This window comes from Motacilla alba, chromosome 1A (genome assembly GCF_015832195.1).
Source record: "Motacilla alba alba isolate MOTALB_02 chromosome 1A, Motacilla_alba_V1.0_pri, whole genome shotgun sequence".
Taxonomy (NCBI): domain Eukaryota; kingdom Metazoa; phylum Chordata; class Aves; order Passeriformes; family Motacillidae; genus Motacilla; species Motacilla alba.
The window spans coordinates 66,064,580-66,081,982 of NC_052031.1; the positions used below are offsets into that span (position 1 = coordinate 66,064,580).

The 17,403-nt window shown below is 49.9% G+C and overlaps 1 protein-coding gene across 1 annotated transcript in view; it reads right to left on the minus strand.

The window, feature by feature from the left end:
- Positions 1-16,831, minus strand: part of LOC119708790 (sodium- and chloride-dependent GABA transporter 1-like) — a 45,797-nt gene extending 28,966 nt beyond the window's left edge. The window contains exons 1-4 of the mRNA XM_038155628.1: positions 16,671-16,831; positions 7,526-7,874; positions 2,473-2,604; positions 1,673-1,773 (exon numbers count right to left, since the gene is read on the minus strand). Of these exons, the coding sequence (XP_038011556.1) occupies positions 1,673-1,773; positions 2,473-2,604; positions 7,526-7,769 (477 nt within the window). The 5' untranslated portion in view covers positions 7,770-7,874; positions 16,671-16,831. The remainder of the gene's footprint in view (positions 1-1,672; positions 1,774-2,472; positions 2,605-7,525; positions 7,875-16,670) is intronic.
- Between the last annotated feature and the right edge of the window lie 572 nt (positions 16,832-17,403).

Sequence of the window (17,403 nt, forward strand, 5' to 3'; positions counted from 1 at the left end):
GTGATTTCCCTCTGCAGATAAGACCTGAGGCTCCAGCTCAACAAAGCTTTAAGAGGATGTTGGTATCCATCTCTATTCTTCCATGAACGTAGACCTCTTCAAAAATATTATCTGTCTTTTAAGTGCCTTGTGCCAAAAGTGCCTTTAAGTGCTGCCTTCACTGCTCCATCTAAATCAGTACACTCCAGCAGATGATACCCTCAAACATGGTATCCTGGCAGAATGGTGACTATTGCAGGAGTGGAGGTGACACTCCAGGGGCCACCCAGACCCCTGCACTCACCTGGTGATTTCACTGAGGATTTGCTAACTGCACTGAAGAAAAGGCAGTGGCTTGAGCAGTGCTGCACAGCAGCTCTTCAATGTCTGCATGTTAGAGAAGCTGCACAGCTCTCACAAGGAGGGGCAGGCTGGGGGACAGTTTGTTGCTGCTCCATTTCCTCTGAATTTCAGAAGACAAAAGCTGCAGAAGGCAGGCTGGGCTTCTATTATAGTTCAAAATACTCTTAGTTAAATTTAGGAGGCACAGGGGACAGACATCAGCCTAGCTTTTTCATTGCACTCAGGTCCTTTTGGGAATTTGGAATTATTTTCTCTGGTAAAAGAAAAGGTCTTGAGCCAAACACCTGGATCTGCCTATGCACATAGAAGCACTGCCACCACCTGGGTCTGTGACACCTGAATGTACCAAAGCCTTACCCTAAAAAACATCCTGCCCAGGGTGGAGTTGGGATGGGTTACTTTGGGGAAGACCTCTGTTTATGTGGGAACCCCTGAGGGTGCATCTAATCACCCACAGCCAATAATTTTGTTCTAGATCCAGTACCCTACAGTGATAGGTGGTGGTGGTGGTAGAAGCACAGCTGGGAATGCCAAATAAAATAGTTCAGCAAAAGTCTTGATAGATACTTGAAAGTTTTGCTGGAACAAAAAAAGGGAAACTGGATGTACAGTGTCCACAATAGCATTTCAGGGTTATATCTAAATGACATTTTAAAAGATCCCATTTGAACCATGGGGTTGATGTCTTTAAGGCTTCAGGTTGCTCAGAGAGTTATGTTAAGGAAACTCTTACCAGTTTCTGGGCTGAAATAAATAGTTCAGCTACCAAGAAGTTAATATGGTATGTGATTCTAACCTTGTACGGTAGAAAGCCCTGCTGTGGAAGAGGAACCCACTATAAACCATAACACCAAAGCACACACTAAGGGACAGTCACAAGCAGATGTCTAGATACTTTCTGAATCATTTTCCCAGCAGGAAAAAAAAATCCCTTGGAGATCACTTATCAAGAGAGGAGTGAATAAGAACTAATTAAGATAAGGAGTAAGTCCTGAGAAATAAGACCATGATATAACAAAACCTGACAAAACCAGTTCTGGAAATGTGCAGCTCAGATTCGAGCAGCCCAAGAAATAAAACAGAAACACAGGCTGAGTTTTAAAGACTGAAGTGAGCGGGGCAAGCATCACTACCCATCAGCACCACAAAACTGCCTCCAGGGCTGATGAACCTCTTCAGGAAGGGTGTGGCACAATGCTGAAAGGGGCTCTTTGCACAAATGGCAAGCAGCTAGTGACTGCCGTGGGTCATAAACAAACCACTGCCCATAAGTGGGAGTGAGGACCCAGACCACAGCCAATGCCATGCTGCAGACACGCCCGTGACTCACCGCAGTGAAGGAGTTGAAGAGATAGTAGAGAGCCCAGGCAATGATGACAATGTAGTAGATGTTCAGCCAGAAGGACAGAACCATGGCAGCCAGTCCCACACCTGCAAATGAAGGCAGAGAGCAGCATCAGTCCAGGTCTCCAGGACCCAAGGGAGTTCATGGGCACCACAGCAAGGTTTTTCTGAAAACCAGAGAAAGGGAACCAGTTCATCAGCACAGAGTGTGCTATAGTTGCTATAGTTGCACCAGCTATAGTGAGCTGGTCAGCAAGAGAGGCTCATTCCCTTATGTCTCAGCCACCCATTTCCACTGGGGGAACAATGCTTTCAGTGTGCTACTGGTACTCTATGGACAGAACTCCATGAAAACAGGATCTTGTCACTTCCCTGACAGCATTGTACTTTTCCACATCCAAGGCATTTCTAAATCACCACTGGCTTCTAGAAAACAGTTACTTCAAGCATGGCAACAGGTTGCGTTCCCATGCAATTAAAGTAACCATATATAGAGAGGCTTGGGAAAACAAAGGGTCTTCTGCAACCAGAGACCCTCTGCCACAGTCCCTTGTCCTACAAAGTCCCTTGTCACCACACAAAACTGCTTGAACAGAGCATAGTGATGTTAGTGACTGCAGACATTGAGGTCAAGGACAGCTTGATAAAGACAGAGGGGAACCCCCCTGCCCCCTCACCTGCCACCCCATCCCAGCCCCCAGGGATTTGCTGATTTGCCTTCAAACCATCAATGGGGTTTTGCCTCTAGTTATGTGCCATTGCTGTCACAAATATACAGCACAGTACCTTTGAACATGGGTGCTAATCTCCAGACTCCCAGTCCACCAATAGAGGTATACTGGCCCAGAGCAGTTTCCAGCAGGAAGAGAGGAATCCCAGCAAACACCAGCGTCAGGAAATAGGGGATGAGGAAGGCCCCTGAAAGAAGGAGCAATGTTATCAGGCAGTTTTCCCTTTGATCAAGAAGAAAATGCCTCCAGCTGCAGTTTCTTGCTCTGCAGCACCCATGTGATGAGGAGCAGCCTCTCCCAGCGTTGACAGCTTGCAGCTGGAGTTGATGTGTTCAGCGAGTCTCCCACTGAGGTCACAGCTGCCTTCCCCTTATCACTGTGGGTGTGTATGTACCATGTATACATATACACTGGCATCACTAGCTGTGCCATGCCAGGCTCACTTTGTTAGCTGCTTAGACAGTGCTAAACCAAATCTGACAACAACCCCAAAAGCTTGGACACTGACATTGGTAACTTGTTGATGCTTTCTGTCTTACCTGCAGAAGCTTTCAATTCTTCTTGAGGGAATAGTGCACAGGAATATCTGGCATTGGCCACTGCTTTCTTTGTTTATAGCTGTTTCAGTCTTTTAAGAAAACTGTGACCAAGACTGTATTGGCTCTTGTAACAGTGCTATATACCACCCCACCTGTGTTTTAGGTTTTACCCTTAAAATTCCTAGTGAAAATATTATTCTTCTCCATGGCCCTGTGGAAATCATCTCATCACTAGAAAGGAGGTAGAACACTCATTCACTAGAGATATTACTGGCACCCAGTTTTTAGAAGAGCAATTAGAACAGGAGAGCCTTGCTGTGTGATTGGAAGGCTATACAAGTTCAGGTCATCCTGACTTCTAGGACTGGGACAAAGCCCATCATTTCTGAGGAGGACAAACTTTTGCAGAAGATGCTCACTGGGGACAGAGGGAGGACACTCAGTTTGCCCAGAAGCTGGCTGTGCTCAGGACAGCACTGATTCCTGCACCAGCCTTAGGGCTGAGCTGTCAGTCTGAGTCTTCTTCTCCAGATAATTGCAGGAAAGCAAACATGGAGCCAGCGAGCAAAGCCACTCTGGAGAGCTGTGGCCCAGCTTGCACCCAGCAGAGCCAGGTTCCAGCAGCTGCTCTCTGAGGGCAGGGAAGCAGCCAAGCACAGCCAGGGATGCTGGCTCAGGGGACACCCAGCTGGGGACATCTGCCTGCCAAGCACGGACTGAACCCAGCTGGGAGAGGCAGGTGCCAGCACTCAGCACGGGAGTCCATGGGAGGCAGCATGCAAGAGGAGCTGGCACTGGGTGGTGGGGAGAAAACACTCTCTGTGCCAGCAGCTCAGTGACCATGAACCTGAATCACAAGCTGGCATGGAAGCACAGGCTCTCGGCTTCACCAGCAGCCTGGTGCACAGGAGAGAACAGCTTTGGGCATCACTGTGCCTGCTCAGCAGCCTCCCCTGTGTGCTAGCTAGACAGCACAGCCTGCCAGGTCCAGCCTCCTGAGAGCCCTGTGGGAAGCCAGTGTCTGCTCCGAGGCTGCTGCCACCCTGCTGCTGTGCAGTTTGGAGGCTGAGCTTAGCAGCAGTGCAAGTCTCTTCCTCGCTTCTGTGCAAGCAATTCATGAAATTTGGCTGCAGCTCTGATGATCCTGCACTTCTCATCTACAGCAGGTCAGGAAGGTTTGTATGTGAAGGATCTTATTAGACTGTTAAGAAAAACAAACAAACAAACAAACAAAAAAACCCTTTTGGACATAAGTTTTTATCCTGGCTTGATTCTCAAGAATAGTGGAAAATCTACAAACCAGACCACTTCCCTGAGCTGAGGGCTGTTGGCAATGACACTGCCACTCTGGAGGGCCAGGTCCCCAAGCAGGCATGGATCCTAGGTCCTGTACAGCCAGATGGGAAATCAGTTCTGAAATCTGTATCTAAATTTTGCAGGCCGGTACAAAATACGGCTGTGCATGACCTTGTGAAAGTCCCAGCTTGTCTCCAGATCCATGGGTGTCAGAGGTGATGACGTTGGTCCTGCTCAGAGCACTGACCCTTGGAGGCAAGGAAGGATCAATAGCCCCTGGAGCTCACTGTGCAGCCCCAAATCTGTCTGCTCCTAATGCTAGTCCTTAAAACAGGGAACACTGCCCACGAATCAAAAATTGAGCATTACAAGCTGTTACACTCTTGTTTTGAGTCTTGGTGCGCAAATTAGCATTGCAGGATGCTTATTTAAAGGAATGTTTTTCTCTCAAGTTATTCAAGCTTAGGATCTCGCAGGCAATTTTTAGCATGTACTGAGCTGCATTTAGAGTGAATTTGGAGTCTGGAACAATTCTGTTGAGATCAGAGGGACTTTATAAGGTTAGAGATCGGCATAGAGGCTGGAGCCATGAGCACAGCTGGGCACATCCAGCTGCGAAAAGGGCCAGCAGGGAGCCCAGCATCACTTTGGGTGAAGCCTGCTCCCCGCAGCGGATGGGCCGAGCGCTGGGCTGCCGTGCCCTGGGCTCCCTGCGCCGAGCAAACCAGCCGTGAGCCGATGCAATGCGACAGCGGTAAGTGAGACGACAATATTTCCATTCAGTTCAATTTGCCTGTGCGTAATGGAAGCAGCCCACACGACCGTGCTCTGAGCAGCGCACATGCACGACGCTAAAATTAGAGTTCCACCCACAGTCTGCTGCGCTCCGGAGGCTCCTCCGTCGAGGCAGAGCCGAGGCGGTGCCCACCCGCTTGCGAAGGAGCTGCCGTGCGCCCCCGCCTCGCCGCTCCGCTCCGGCTCCCGCTGACGCTGCCGTGCGTCAGCCCCGCCGCCCGGCCCAGCGGCAGCTCTGCCGCTCGGCCCAGCGGCAGCTCCTCTGCCCGGCCCAGCGGCAGCTCCTCTGCCCGGCCCAGCGGCAGCTCCTCCGCCCGGCTCAGGGCAGCCTCGCCGCCCGGCTCAGGGCAGCCCCGCCGCCCGGCTCAGGGCAGTTCCTCCGCCCGGCCCAGCGGCAGCTCCTGCGCCCGGCTCAGGGCAGCTCCGCCGCCCGGCTCAGGGCAGCCCCGCCACACGGCTCAGGGCAGCTGCTCCGCCCGGCCCAGGGCAGCTCCTCCGCCCGGCTGAGAGCAGCTCCTCCGCATGGCTCAAGGCAGCTCCTGCGCCCGGCCCAGCGGCAGCTCCGCCGCCCGGCCCAGCGAGCAGAGCTTATAGCCGGCTGCGGGAGCTTAGCGCCTGCCAGCAGCCCCCGCCGGCAGGACGAGGGGAAGGAGCCATCCAGGCTGCCACGAACGGCACGAAGCGGGCAGGGGAGGCAGGGGCTTGCGAGCAGGCAGGAACCAATGCCCGCATTTCATCTGCCGGGCGTTTCTGCTCACAGCCGGCTGCGCTCTGTGCGTGCCCGCGGCTGTCAGGGCAGAGATCAGCCCGTGTGCCATTGCTAATGCTAAAAATAGCGCTCCACACCTCTACAGCACCCTCTGTCCTAGGTTCTCAGCTGACATTACATGTAGGATTGATTTTAGCTTCACTACACCCCTCATCTAATTACAGGCATTGTCATCCCCACATTTATGTGTGAGGAGACAGTGACGGGCAGCACAGAGCTGGTGTGAGACTTGAGATGACACAGCAACCACAGGGCAGATGCTGGCTAACAACCAGTGCTGGGATCCAGCCACGGGGGAAATGTTCTACGAGGAGAGCTAGCAGTCAGAGTGTGGCCAGACAAAGATGACAAACCTGCACCGTGGCTCTGGCATTGGTGGCACAGGCTCCCTATGGCAGACCTCGATGTTCCCGTAAACCTCACTCAGTTCAGCTGCACATTTCCACCTCTCCACAAAACCCAAAGAAGCTGGGGATGTCCTATCCCTGAAAATGTTCGTGGCCAGGTTGGATGTGGCTTTGAGCAACTACTGGAAGGTGTCCTTGCTCTTGGCAGTGGGTTTGGAACTGGCTGATCTTTAAGGTCCTTTCCAACCCTGACCATCCTATGATTCTACAGCTCTATGAAAACAACATGGTCAGTTAGAAATCTTGTCAAAATTGCTAACTTTCTGGTCTCCTGCTAGGACTCACTCCACACGATTCAGAGAAAGGGCCCAGATACCCTTAAATGCCACGAAGTTAAATGGACATTGCTTCAGGGGAATTGCTTTTCCAGGGTTGGAGGAGAAGAGCATCCTACACTGCCTGCAACAGCAGAAATGGGCTGGTGATATGAGAAGTTATGACAGCTAAAGACAAAAGGAAAATAAAAAGACATGGAGAAGAAACATGAGAAGAGACCCTCGGAGCAGCATGAATGAGTGTGGCACTTGGGATGGGGACTCCAGGCCAGGAAGAGCTAAGAGGAAAGCAAAGAGCAATGTGGGAAGACTAGCAGGCAAAAACTAAAATTATATATACAGCCTTAGGGGTGAGGAAAGGGGGTTTGGACTTGCATGGGAAGTCTGTAAAATGGTTCAAGGAAGTGAGCAGCTCTTCAAAGGGGAGAAGGAAGGCTGTTTTAGTAACAGGCACAAGCAATGGGAGAGCTCAGCATGCAGTGAGAAGAAAGAGCCTCTGCTCTACTGACACCTGCCTGTACTCCCCTCCACAAAAGCATCTCCCTGACAAGCCAGAAGAAAGAGCACCATTTGAGAGGGGAGCTGAGGCATAGAAGTGTGTTTTCTGAGTTGATCCAAGTTGTGCAGAGATTCTGTAGCTGAGCAGGGAGAATTTCCTTGAGAACACACTAGACTGGGGAGAAGCCAACTTTTGGCTTCTGGTGCAAACTGGTTTCTCTGGAGGTGCCCCAATATCCAACTGGGTGTCTATTTGTGCATAGCCCACATGCTTTTTTTGTTTGTTTGTTTTTGTAGCCCTGCAAATTTGGACTGCACAAGCATGACAGGACTCAAACTGCTTGTTTTATTCCTTTGGACTGCTTCTTCCCAGCCTGCACTTGCCAGTAAAGCCCACAGACAATGGAAACTTGTCTCTGGACAAGTTAATAACTCCCACCTCTCAGCTGGAGGACCACCCATTTGCCCAGACCCACACCAAGCCAAAACCTGCTCGGGTACAAGACTGCTCGTTGTGCATTTCTCTCACCTCCTCCATTTTTGCCACAGAGATAAGGGAAGCGCCAGACGTTGCCCAGACCGATAGCATAGCCCACACAAGACAGCAAGAAGTCAAATTTCCCCTTCCAGGAACCTCTGTCTGGGATCTCCTTCTTCTTCTTCTTCTTGGTGCTCACAGCCTCAGGGCTGATGGGCTCTGGCTCCTCCAGGGCTGCCTGCTTCACCTCAGAAGGAGAGCTCAGCTCCACGGAGGTGTTGTCCATCTTGCCCATGGTGCCTCAGAAGTACGTCCACTCTTGCTGAGGGGCTGGAGGAGCAGGAAGGCAGTTTCTGGCCTGGCCACGAGAAAAAAGGATGGGAAGCACTGGGCAAAGCTCCTGGTGAGAAAGGAGAGAAGGAAGGTGTCCTGTGTCAATGTGGTGTGTCAGACTTATTTGTTACTAGTACATAACAAAGCCCTAACCTCTCATCTGCTCCTCATCCCAGTGCTCTGCAGGAAGAGCTTTTGCGACCAGTAGGCATGCAGCAAAACCACAGGTTGTGGGTGACCCACAACACAGCACAGAAATTTATCTGTCCTGTCTGAGTGACAGTGGAGGAGGGCAGGATGAAGGTGCCAGAGCTCCCAGGTCCGGGGTCCAAAACTGAGTGCAGTAGTCACAGAGCCATCTGAGAGTTTGCGTGGCCCAGCCAGCCAAGCACAGCTTTGCAGCAGCACCTCTGCTAGGGATGTGCTGCACTTGCAAACCCCATGCATTTATCCCTCACCGCAGCAGCAACACAGCTGTGTCCACAGCTGTGCACCTGCAGCATCTGGTAAGGCAATCACTGCTCAGCTCCTCCCTGTGCACCATGTTGCATGTGGTTCTGTAATCCTCAGGTGTATTCAGCTTGTGCTCACTGTGACTAGAGCCAGCCTGTGAAGCACTGAAATCCCATTAAGTCAGGATTTCAAAGTCCTGATGATTAATTGCATAAGCCCAACTAAAAAAATTAGTTAATACTTGCATTGATTTTAGTTCCCAAGAAGTATATAACCATCACACCAAAACAATTTGGAAAGAGAGTGAGAGCAGACTATGTTACTACATCTGTGTCTAACCCAATATTGCACTCGTGTCTTGAAAAATAAGTGCAGTTCTCTCTTCCTGTCACACAAGCTATTGCAAAGTTAGAAAAAGGCATGGAAGAGAGCCAAAAGGCTGCTTAAAAGAGTGGAGTAACTTCCATGTGAAGAGAGTATAAATGAAACAGGATCCATTGTTCTGTGGAAGAGGGAGCTGGCAGGGGCCTATAAATGTATCAGTTTCATAGAATGCAAGTATTCACCATTTCTGACACAAGAACTGCAAGGGATTAAACCATGACCAGCAGGTGGTAGGTTCAAAAAGAGCAAGAGGTGATATTCCAGAAAATGTGTAGCTATAGCGCAAGACTCTCCACTGCAGGACATGCTGGATGCTGAGAGTTTATATGACTTTAGAAGAGGAAATTAAGGGGATAAATAATGGAAGGAAAATCCACCAGAATCTACTACTGCAATTCTGCAAAACCTTGAGCTGGAAGTTGCTGGAGGTTGAGGGACTCCTACAAGGAAATAACACTCTCTACTTTTCCTGGTTTTATCCTCTCCCCTCAGCATCTGCCCTCAGCCAGCACAGAAGACAGGACTGGCATGGGGTTTGCTCTCACCCACCTCTCAGCCCATTTTACAGAGACAAATTTAATCCTCACCAGGGGTCCTGAGGGTGATCAGTGCTACAATCTCCCAGAGAAGTCTGTTGACAAAAACATTCATAGATGCAAACAACAGAAAACAAACAAACAAAAAGAAAACCAAAATGGGTATATCAGGAAACAAATCAATGTAAAGAGGTGTCATGCTCTAGCAGGGAAAGCTGACCTTACCTGAGCTTCTTTCTAGACTTGGCAGTCTAGTCTCATAAAGAAACAGTACCCATTTGTCCCATGGGATGTTTGGGGGACTCATTAACTGGCATTTCCAAAGTGTACTGGACAGAGATGGTCTCCTAAGTCCAGGCCCAATGGCAGTATGATTCCTCCTTAGTACAGTAGGCATCCCATGATTACAGCAGGTGGATTTTGTTCCCCTACAGAATTCATCACTGAGGTTAGAAAAAGTCTATCAACTGTGAAGGGAATGGCTGAACCAGGAAATATCTGTAATTCCTTCTGATAAGTCAGTGGAGAAGGCAGAAATCCCCTTACTGTGGGACAAAGTCTGTAACCAAGCTCCCTGAGCTATGGAGCCCACACCAAGCCTCACCCTCACTCCTCTAGCCCCAGGATGGTTGCACCAAGCCCAGCAGTAAGAGGCAGCATGAAAATGGTTTCTGGGGAGGAGAGACCATTTCACATAGCCCATGAGGCAGATGCCAGAAGAGACCATTGCAGGACACTCAGAGCAAAGCCTTTGGTTGACAGATCCTAGTTCTGTCCTACACCTTGTGATAGCATTGTCACACCAGCTCCTGGCTCCTCATCAAGGCAGCAAGAAAAAGATTATACAGAACATGTAGGAATAAAGTAAAATAAAGAAAATTAATAAATCAAAATAGAAGAAATAGCACCAAAACCCTTGGGAAGAACTCAGAGCTGGGCTAAGTCAGGGTAATAAGCTATGCCTGGGGACATAACAAATTTGACTCAGTAGGAGCCATTTAGACCCACTTCTTTTCTTTTCTGTAGGCAAAAAACAGAAGGTAAGCTGTTTTCTTTGAAAAGTATTTCTATATCCTGCTCTCCCTGTGTTCTTTTCCCTGTTCCTGTTGCCACAGTTCTGGGGTGATCCTGCAGCTAGATGGTTACACCTCATATTTCCTAGACTTGGGGTAAGATGATGGAGCAGCAGACCACACTGGCAATTTCTTCTTACCTGCAAAGTGAGGTCCTTCATCTCCAGCTCAGAAAGAGTAAGCTAGATTTATAGAGGTTTCTTCACAGTCAAGAAATAGAAAAACAGGCAAGAGGATCCCACTGAGGATCCATCCCACCTACTGTCCTGTGTCTCTGCAGTGATGGATGGTTAGGACAGAAGGGCTTGTGCATGTCTCACAGCCTAGCTGTGCCATGTCCTTCCCCAGACACATAGCCCTGACCAGCAAAAACACAGGCATCAGCCTCCCCAGGCCAAGTGTGTTGCTCACATGCTGAAAAAATCCTACTGGGACAAAATGTCAGCCCCTCCACTTATCCCCACGTGTCTCCTCCAGCAGGAGCACAAAGCTTTGTCCTGTGCTGACAACACAGAGGGAGCAGAGTCAGTTCAGCAGCTCTCTGTCATGTCAGATTATTTGTTCTGAAAAGCACACAGTGCTTTGGGCACAACAAAATGCCTGAAGGACTCAAAATGATAATCAATAAGAGCAGAGCTGCAAGATGGAGGTGGCTCTGCTTTGCAAGGACTTGAAAACAAGGTCAAAGTTTCAACGTGACACTATAGCAGGTTTCTCATTCAACTTCTTCCAAATGCACCATATTCTGAAGCCAGAACCTTCCAAGCAATCCATGAAAGCTAATGCCATAAATTCCTGGCAGTGAGGGAGTGACCTGTGTTTTACCAAGTTGTATAGAAGGCTTGGTCTTCTGATGCTCAAGTCAATAAAAACAATTGCCATGTCCCCAGGGGGTGCAGAGCTGAAACGCATTCTGGCCAACAGACTTTTTTTTTTTTTTCTGAGGGATTTCGCTTCAAATAAGAAAATAGCACTTCAAAAGTATTGCTGCCACTGAAACACTGTTGCTAACAACAGTGACCTTTTTACTTTTCCCTGCTTCAGCATCAAATATTAACAATCATCTCCTCAAATTTGACAGAAACCAAAAATTTCAAGGGCATAAAATTGCCTGAAATGAAACAGCAAAATGACCTATGGAAACATATGTAAGAAATACTTTCACACACCTCCCCACCTCTTATTTGTCAGTGATTTAACAGCCACAAAAATTACTTCTGACCCATGCAGGTAGAGCCACAATTAGTTTAATTACACAGTGCAGGCTGTTGTTTAGTCAATTAGACTTTTCCTTCCATCCACAGCATTTTAATGACAGCCAAGTAGCCCCAAGGCTTGTGTGTCTTGTTCAGAGCCGTGACCGGCTGATCAGGGCACAGCAGACTCCCTGCTGATTTTCTGCTCACTGCAGCAGCAGCATATGCTGGAGCTTCCTGCATCCATGAAAGCTGGAGGGTCTGGGGAAAAGCTCCCTGTGGGAGCCTGAGGATTCTGTCAGAGCGCTGTCCCCACATGGAGCCCACTCAGGGCTGGAGCATCACTGTCCTGTCCAGCTGGGTCAGGCAGACAGGGCTCATGCTTCACAACTCTCTCTGCATGCTGCCCAAGAGGTGCCACTGCAGTCACCCAACATGTCATGTGCTTTCCCCTGAAGACAGGTGACTGCTTGGTTGGAGAAGTCACCACTCACAGAGGCGGTGAGAAAAAAGTAAATTACCTCTCCTAGGTGATGGAGCTGCTGGGTGGCCTGCAGTTCCATGCCCTTTTCCATCCTCTTGCATAAGATTTGGGTTGCTGATACCTGGGTCTGACCTGCAGCTGCTGTGCAACATGCCTCTTCTGCCAGCAGCCCACATCACTCTGAATAATGTGGCAGGTGAGGCTGCCACAACACCACAACCTTATCCAGATGAGAAGAAGGGGCAATCAGGGCGTGAGCCACGTTTCATAAATCATCAGGTAAATGGGACTTTCACGTGAGGCAAGGACACATCTTTCAGCCCCCAGCCACGATCCCAGGAGGGCTATGGCAGTACCTCATTGTCCTGAAAAAGTTTTTGGAGCTGCTGGGACTGGCTGCATCCTACCATGTGATTGTTTTGCTAAGAGGCTGCTTCATTTTTGTTTTATACATGCAGGAGGAACAGGGCAAACTAGTGCAACAACCTAACTGTCTCCAGATGCCCACTTGAATTTCCTCTGGCTCCTCTCCCATGGGGGAAGGCAGGGGCAGATCCTGCTCCTGGCCACAGGCTGTGCTTCACTCACCACTTCTGCCATCACCTTAGCATTCTCCCTAAGGAAAGCAGGGGTTCGTGCCTTTTTTGGAAAATGCAAATGATGCAGCCTCTGAACCATTTTAATGTTCTCACTTAAAACTCATCCTGGTCCCTGAGAAGCTTCCTCAGGAGGCAGAGAGATGGCAGGACTCTTTTTTTTTGGCCCTAGCAGACTGTCCTGACCCAGTCTGAGCCACCACAGCAGCATGAGGATCAAGGCCAGGCCACATCCCACTCCCTCATGGCAGTGTCTGAGCAGACTGCACATTTCCAGATTGGGAGGCATCCCTGTCTCCATCCTCCTCAGTCAAAGTACAGCTTTGATTAAAGGCCTATTTCTGCTTATTTTAAAAATGTTGATTAAATTTAAAAGTGTTTTTCTTTTCTTGCCTAGTGCAACCAGTCACGCTGGCATGCCAGTTTCATGAGGTTGGTAGTTTTTGCTGCATTATTCTTTTGCCCTGCCTGAAGCAACATGGACATTTTTTAGCCCAGCTTTATTCTGCAAAGTCCCATCTGTCTGATCCCAACCCGAGTTCCTTTTTGAGTTCACTGGTGAGTTTCACCTGTGCATGAAAAAAGAGCACAGCTCTCAAAGAAGTTCCTCAAGTAGGGAATGGAGGGAGAGAAGAGCTGCAGGTTAGTGCTCCTCCAGAAGAAGGGTGGTGGGGTGACCTTCTTTGTTCCTTGGTAAGGCACAGTCCCATTCCAGGAAGGCTAATGGAAAAAACCTTCCCAGTGCCTTCAATGAGAACATCAGTGGGGCAGAAGTGCCTAGAATGGACACAGAGAGGGCAGTTTCAGAAGGAATTTTGCCCTTGCTTTATACCTCCTGGGCCTGTTTGTGACAGCCCAGAGTGGTGTCCAGGCACTGCCACCACGATGTGGGCAGGCATCCACACTGGCCCCTTCTCTCTTTTCTCCAGAGAGGCTGCACTGTCACAGCTCAGTCACTGCAGCCTGAGTTACTGCTCACTGGCCACCACCTCACCGAAACTCTGCCTCTGAACCAAGATTTTTGCTTAAATCCTGATCTGAAGCAACCCTGATCTGAAGCAACATCCTCGGTGAGACTTTGGTGTTCCCAGGGGTAAACTGCCCTATCTGTCTCATCAGTGCTGTGCAAAAGCCATGGCTGTGCAGTGCATGAGGGGGAAGAAATCAAAACTTCATACACATAAAGCTGGATTTGATGCAGCTCCAAAGATGTTGCAAGTGGCTATTTGCTGTATTTGTCTTGGTACGCTTTGTGGGGTTTTTTGTGTTTCTTTTTTTTGTTTGGTTGGTTTGGTTTTGGGGGTTTTGTTTGTTTGTTCATTGTTTGGGGTTTTTTGTTTGTTTGGGCTTTATTTAGTTTTTGCTCTTTTTTTTTAAATGAAGTCATTGAACTAAGCAGATTGGGCAAAATCAGTGTTGCAAGGAAAAGTCATGACGTGCACTTGAGCAAGTCACCTTGGACTTTGTTGACACAATTTAATAAAAATAAAATTGAATCAGGAAAAGAATTGTGCAGGAAAGAGCAGAAACAAGCATGAGAATGATCCAGGGTCTGCTCTGAGCTGCCAGGGAGCAATCTCTTCTCACTTTGTGTGGAAGAAGGCAAAGGACTGACTGTCCCTGGGGCTGGGAAGCTCAGACTGGGAAATGACCCATCCACAGGGCACAGGCAAGTTCAGCCTGCTCCACACTGACTAGCACCTGCTGCCCTTGGAGTAAGACGAGCAGGTGAAAACCCTGCACTGCCTCAACAAATTTCTGCTACTGCATTCAGATGCAAGCACAAAGAGGAAGGTAGATAGGAAAAGAATGAGAAAATCACAGACCTTCCCCCGGCTCCTTCTGGGCAGGGTCACAGCAGCTACCAAGCGCCTCATTCAGAACATGGCACCTGTGAATGTGCCTGTCACGACTCTGGCACAAGTACACAGCTCCAAAAAGGCTAGAGCCTCGCCATGGAGACCACAACATTGTTTTCCTGCTGCAGCATGGCCAAGCTGAAGAGAAAATCTGTGTTCATTCTCAGATGCCAAACTCTTTGTTCTTCTCATGAAACCAGAGAGATAATCATGCTCCAGAGCCCTCAGGCTGCCACAGGGCTCCCTTTGATCACATACTTTTTTGGGGGGTGGAAAATAGAGAACAGCAGAGCCAGCTGCCTCAGCAGGAACCCTGCAAGAGCATTGGTAGCCTCCAGCCTCTTGGCTGAGGTTTTCCTCCAAACAGCCTGGAAAACATGCTCATTACCCAGAGCGCCATCCCCTGCTGTCCAGCATCAACCTGCAACTAGCTGGGCAGTATCTCTACCAACATTCAGATCTTCTCCTATCCTCACTTCTTGTGCTAAGCTCCATAGAGCAGTGGAGAAGGAGCAGCTCTTCCACCAGGACTTGTGACCAGGAGATAAAGCAGAGGAAGGAAATGTTGTTGTCCCTGTTGCCTTGGCTGAAGACTCAAGTCACATCCCACACAGCCAGTCCATGCCAGGATGCAGACCCTGGCCCTCCAGCACCAGCCTTTACCACATGAGCATCTCCACAGGGGCCAGACACAGCACCCACTTCTCTATCCCCAGCAAACAAGACTCAGTGCCATGGGGGTGTTCACCTGCAGTATAAGGACATCAGTTGCTTGTTCCTTGTGCCTGTTAAGTTTCTTCAGAAGAAAATACATTTCCAGCCGCATGTCCTCAACCTGACTTTTGTTCTCCACACAACAAAATCTTGAACTGTTGCAGAGCTTCTCTTGGAGGGGGGAGAACCAAAATTAAATGTGCTGGAGGTCTCTACCAGGTGCTGGCAGAATCACAGCAAGGTCACCAGCAAACAGGAGCGTATCCAGACTGCAGCTCCAAGAAACTCTCATGGGAGATAGGGAGCGGGTAGGAGGAGAGGGAGGAAGGGAGGGGTGAGTTTGTCCAGGTCTCCAGTGCTGTGGAGACACAGGAGAGATGGGGAGGGCTTCACTGAAGGAGTGAGTTACCTCCTCCGGAGTCAGAGTCCCTTGCAGATAGATAGGAAGGAAGGGCACAGACACAGACCCCAGAAACATCCCGGCATCTATACAGGCAAGGAAGCTGAGCTCCACTGCCACAGACCATCAGAGCTTGCAGAACCTTTGTGAAGGGTCATAAAGAACCTAGAACACTGTGTGTCACGTTGATCCTTGGGGCTGAAACATATAAGGCTGGGGAGGGCAATCCCAGCCCCAGGGAGGGGCAGCTGAGCCCATGCCTCTTATGTGTGTATCACCTAACCCATTCACAGTTCTACCCACTGGAGACCCTCCCCAGAGAAGCTTGCCCAAGTTTTTCACGTAAGTGCTGATACAGCATCTTTACTGAGCTATCATTTGCACTCACTACATTTTTTTTCCCAGCCCACAGGCACTGTGAGAAGCTTTCCAATCATAGGGACCCCAGTACCATTTTCAGATCATGCTCTGGGACAGTCATCTCCCCTCTTGCTCTGCCTGGTAGTTCCAGCTCCCTGGATGGAAGCAGGGGGTTGCTCATGCAGCAGGGCAGGGAGCAGCACCTGCAGATCCTTCCCAGCCACCCCCACTGCAGCACGGGGGAGAGATGGTTCATATCCCACCTCTCTACTGCAGTAGAAACAACTTCTTCAGCCCAGGATTTTGCTCAGTGAACAGGTTTTGGAGGTTGGTTGCTGCGCTTGCCTGTTAACACCAATGGGAATCCAGTTAGCTCTGCATGGGAGTGACAGATGCGAAAGTTGCTGCCTTCCCAGCAACTGGTGTTGACCAAGGGGACATTGCAATGGCAACTGACAGAAGAAATTTTGGCATTGTGATGGTGCAGCTGTAGGAAAAGCTGGGCAATACCTGCTCCACTTCACACTGCCCCAGTGGAGCTCCGGGCAGGGCTGTCCTCATTTGCTCAGCCCTCCATCACCTTTTGGAAGACAGAAACAATCCTGCATCCTGCCTTGTCCTCAGAGTGCTGCTCCACTCAGCCCCACATCCAGCCCAGTATGGATGGGGGAGAGCCCAGCACCTGCACCACTCTTCCCCAGGGATGCTAGTGCAGGCAGGTGGCTCTTTCCCACCACTCCTTTGACATTCCCTTCTCTGCCCTCAGTGCTCACACCCCAACCAGACACTGCTGTCCCAGTGGACTCACCTGCCTCACGGTGCCAGCCGGTGGTGGGTCCCTGGGGCACGCAGAGCTGCTCACAGAGCCACCAGCCCAGGGATGCACATCCAGACCTGCTCCCACACACACAGGGGAGATGTGAGCCCCTCCTGCCACAGGGCCCTTCTCCCTCTGCCTCACCCCACACTGCACTATCGACGAGTCCTTAATGAGCTTTGCGCTCATGTCCAGTCAAATCAACACCCTGCATGTCGCGGGTGTGGGGCGGGGGGGTCCCACAGCCACTGGAAAATCACAGCCACTGGGAGAGAAGAGGCTCCAAGGTCATGGGCAGGAAGGAGGACAAAGCAAAAGAGCCTGATGCCAAAGAAGGGGGAGACATCCAGCAAGTGGGCTGCAAGGGGTTGGTTGAACCCATATTGCTGCAGCAGTTCCTGCAAGGGTCAAGTGCATTACTGGCTGTGGGTCAGGCTTTTGGGATGGAGGGGCCAGCCACAGGAAAATGAATACTTCTCACTTGAAGTGGCAGGTACCAACCATCAGCCAAGGAAAGGAGCCATGTGAGAGTAACCAGTTGCTTAGTGTGTAAATCTTCTCATTGACTCTAAAACAGCTTGTGTGGAACCTTCATGTTCTTTTCCTTTCTGGGGCCCAAAATAATTTCCATCCACTGGGAGTAGAGAGAAGTCGCTCTCAAAAGCAGCATGGGGGAACTGCTGATGCTGTGAGCATCACCTTGTTAGAGGCAGCATTGACAGAG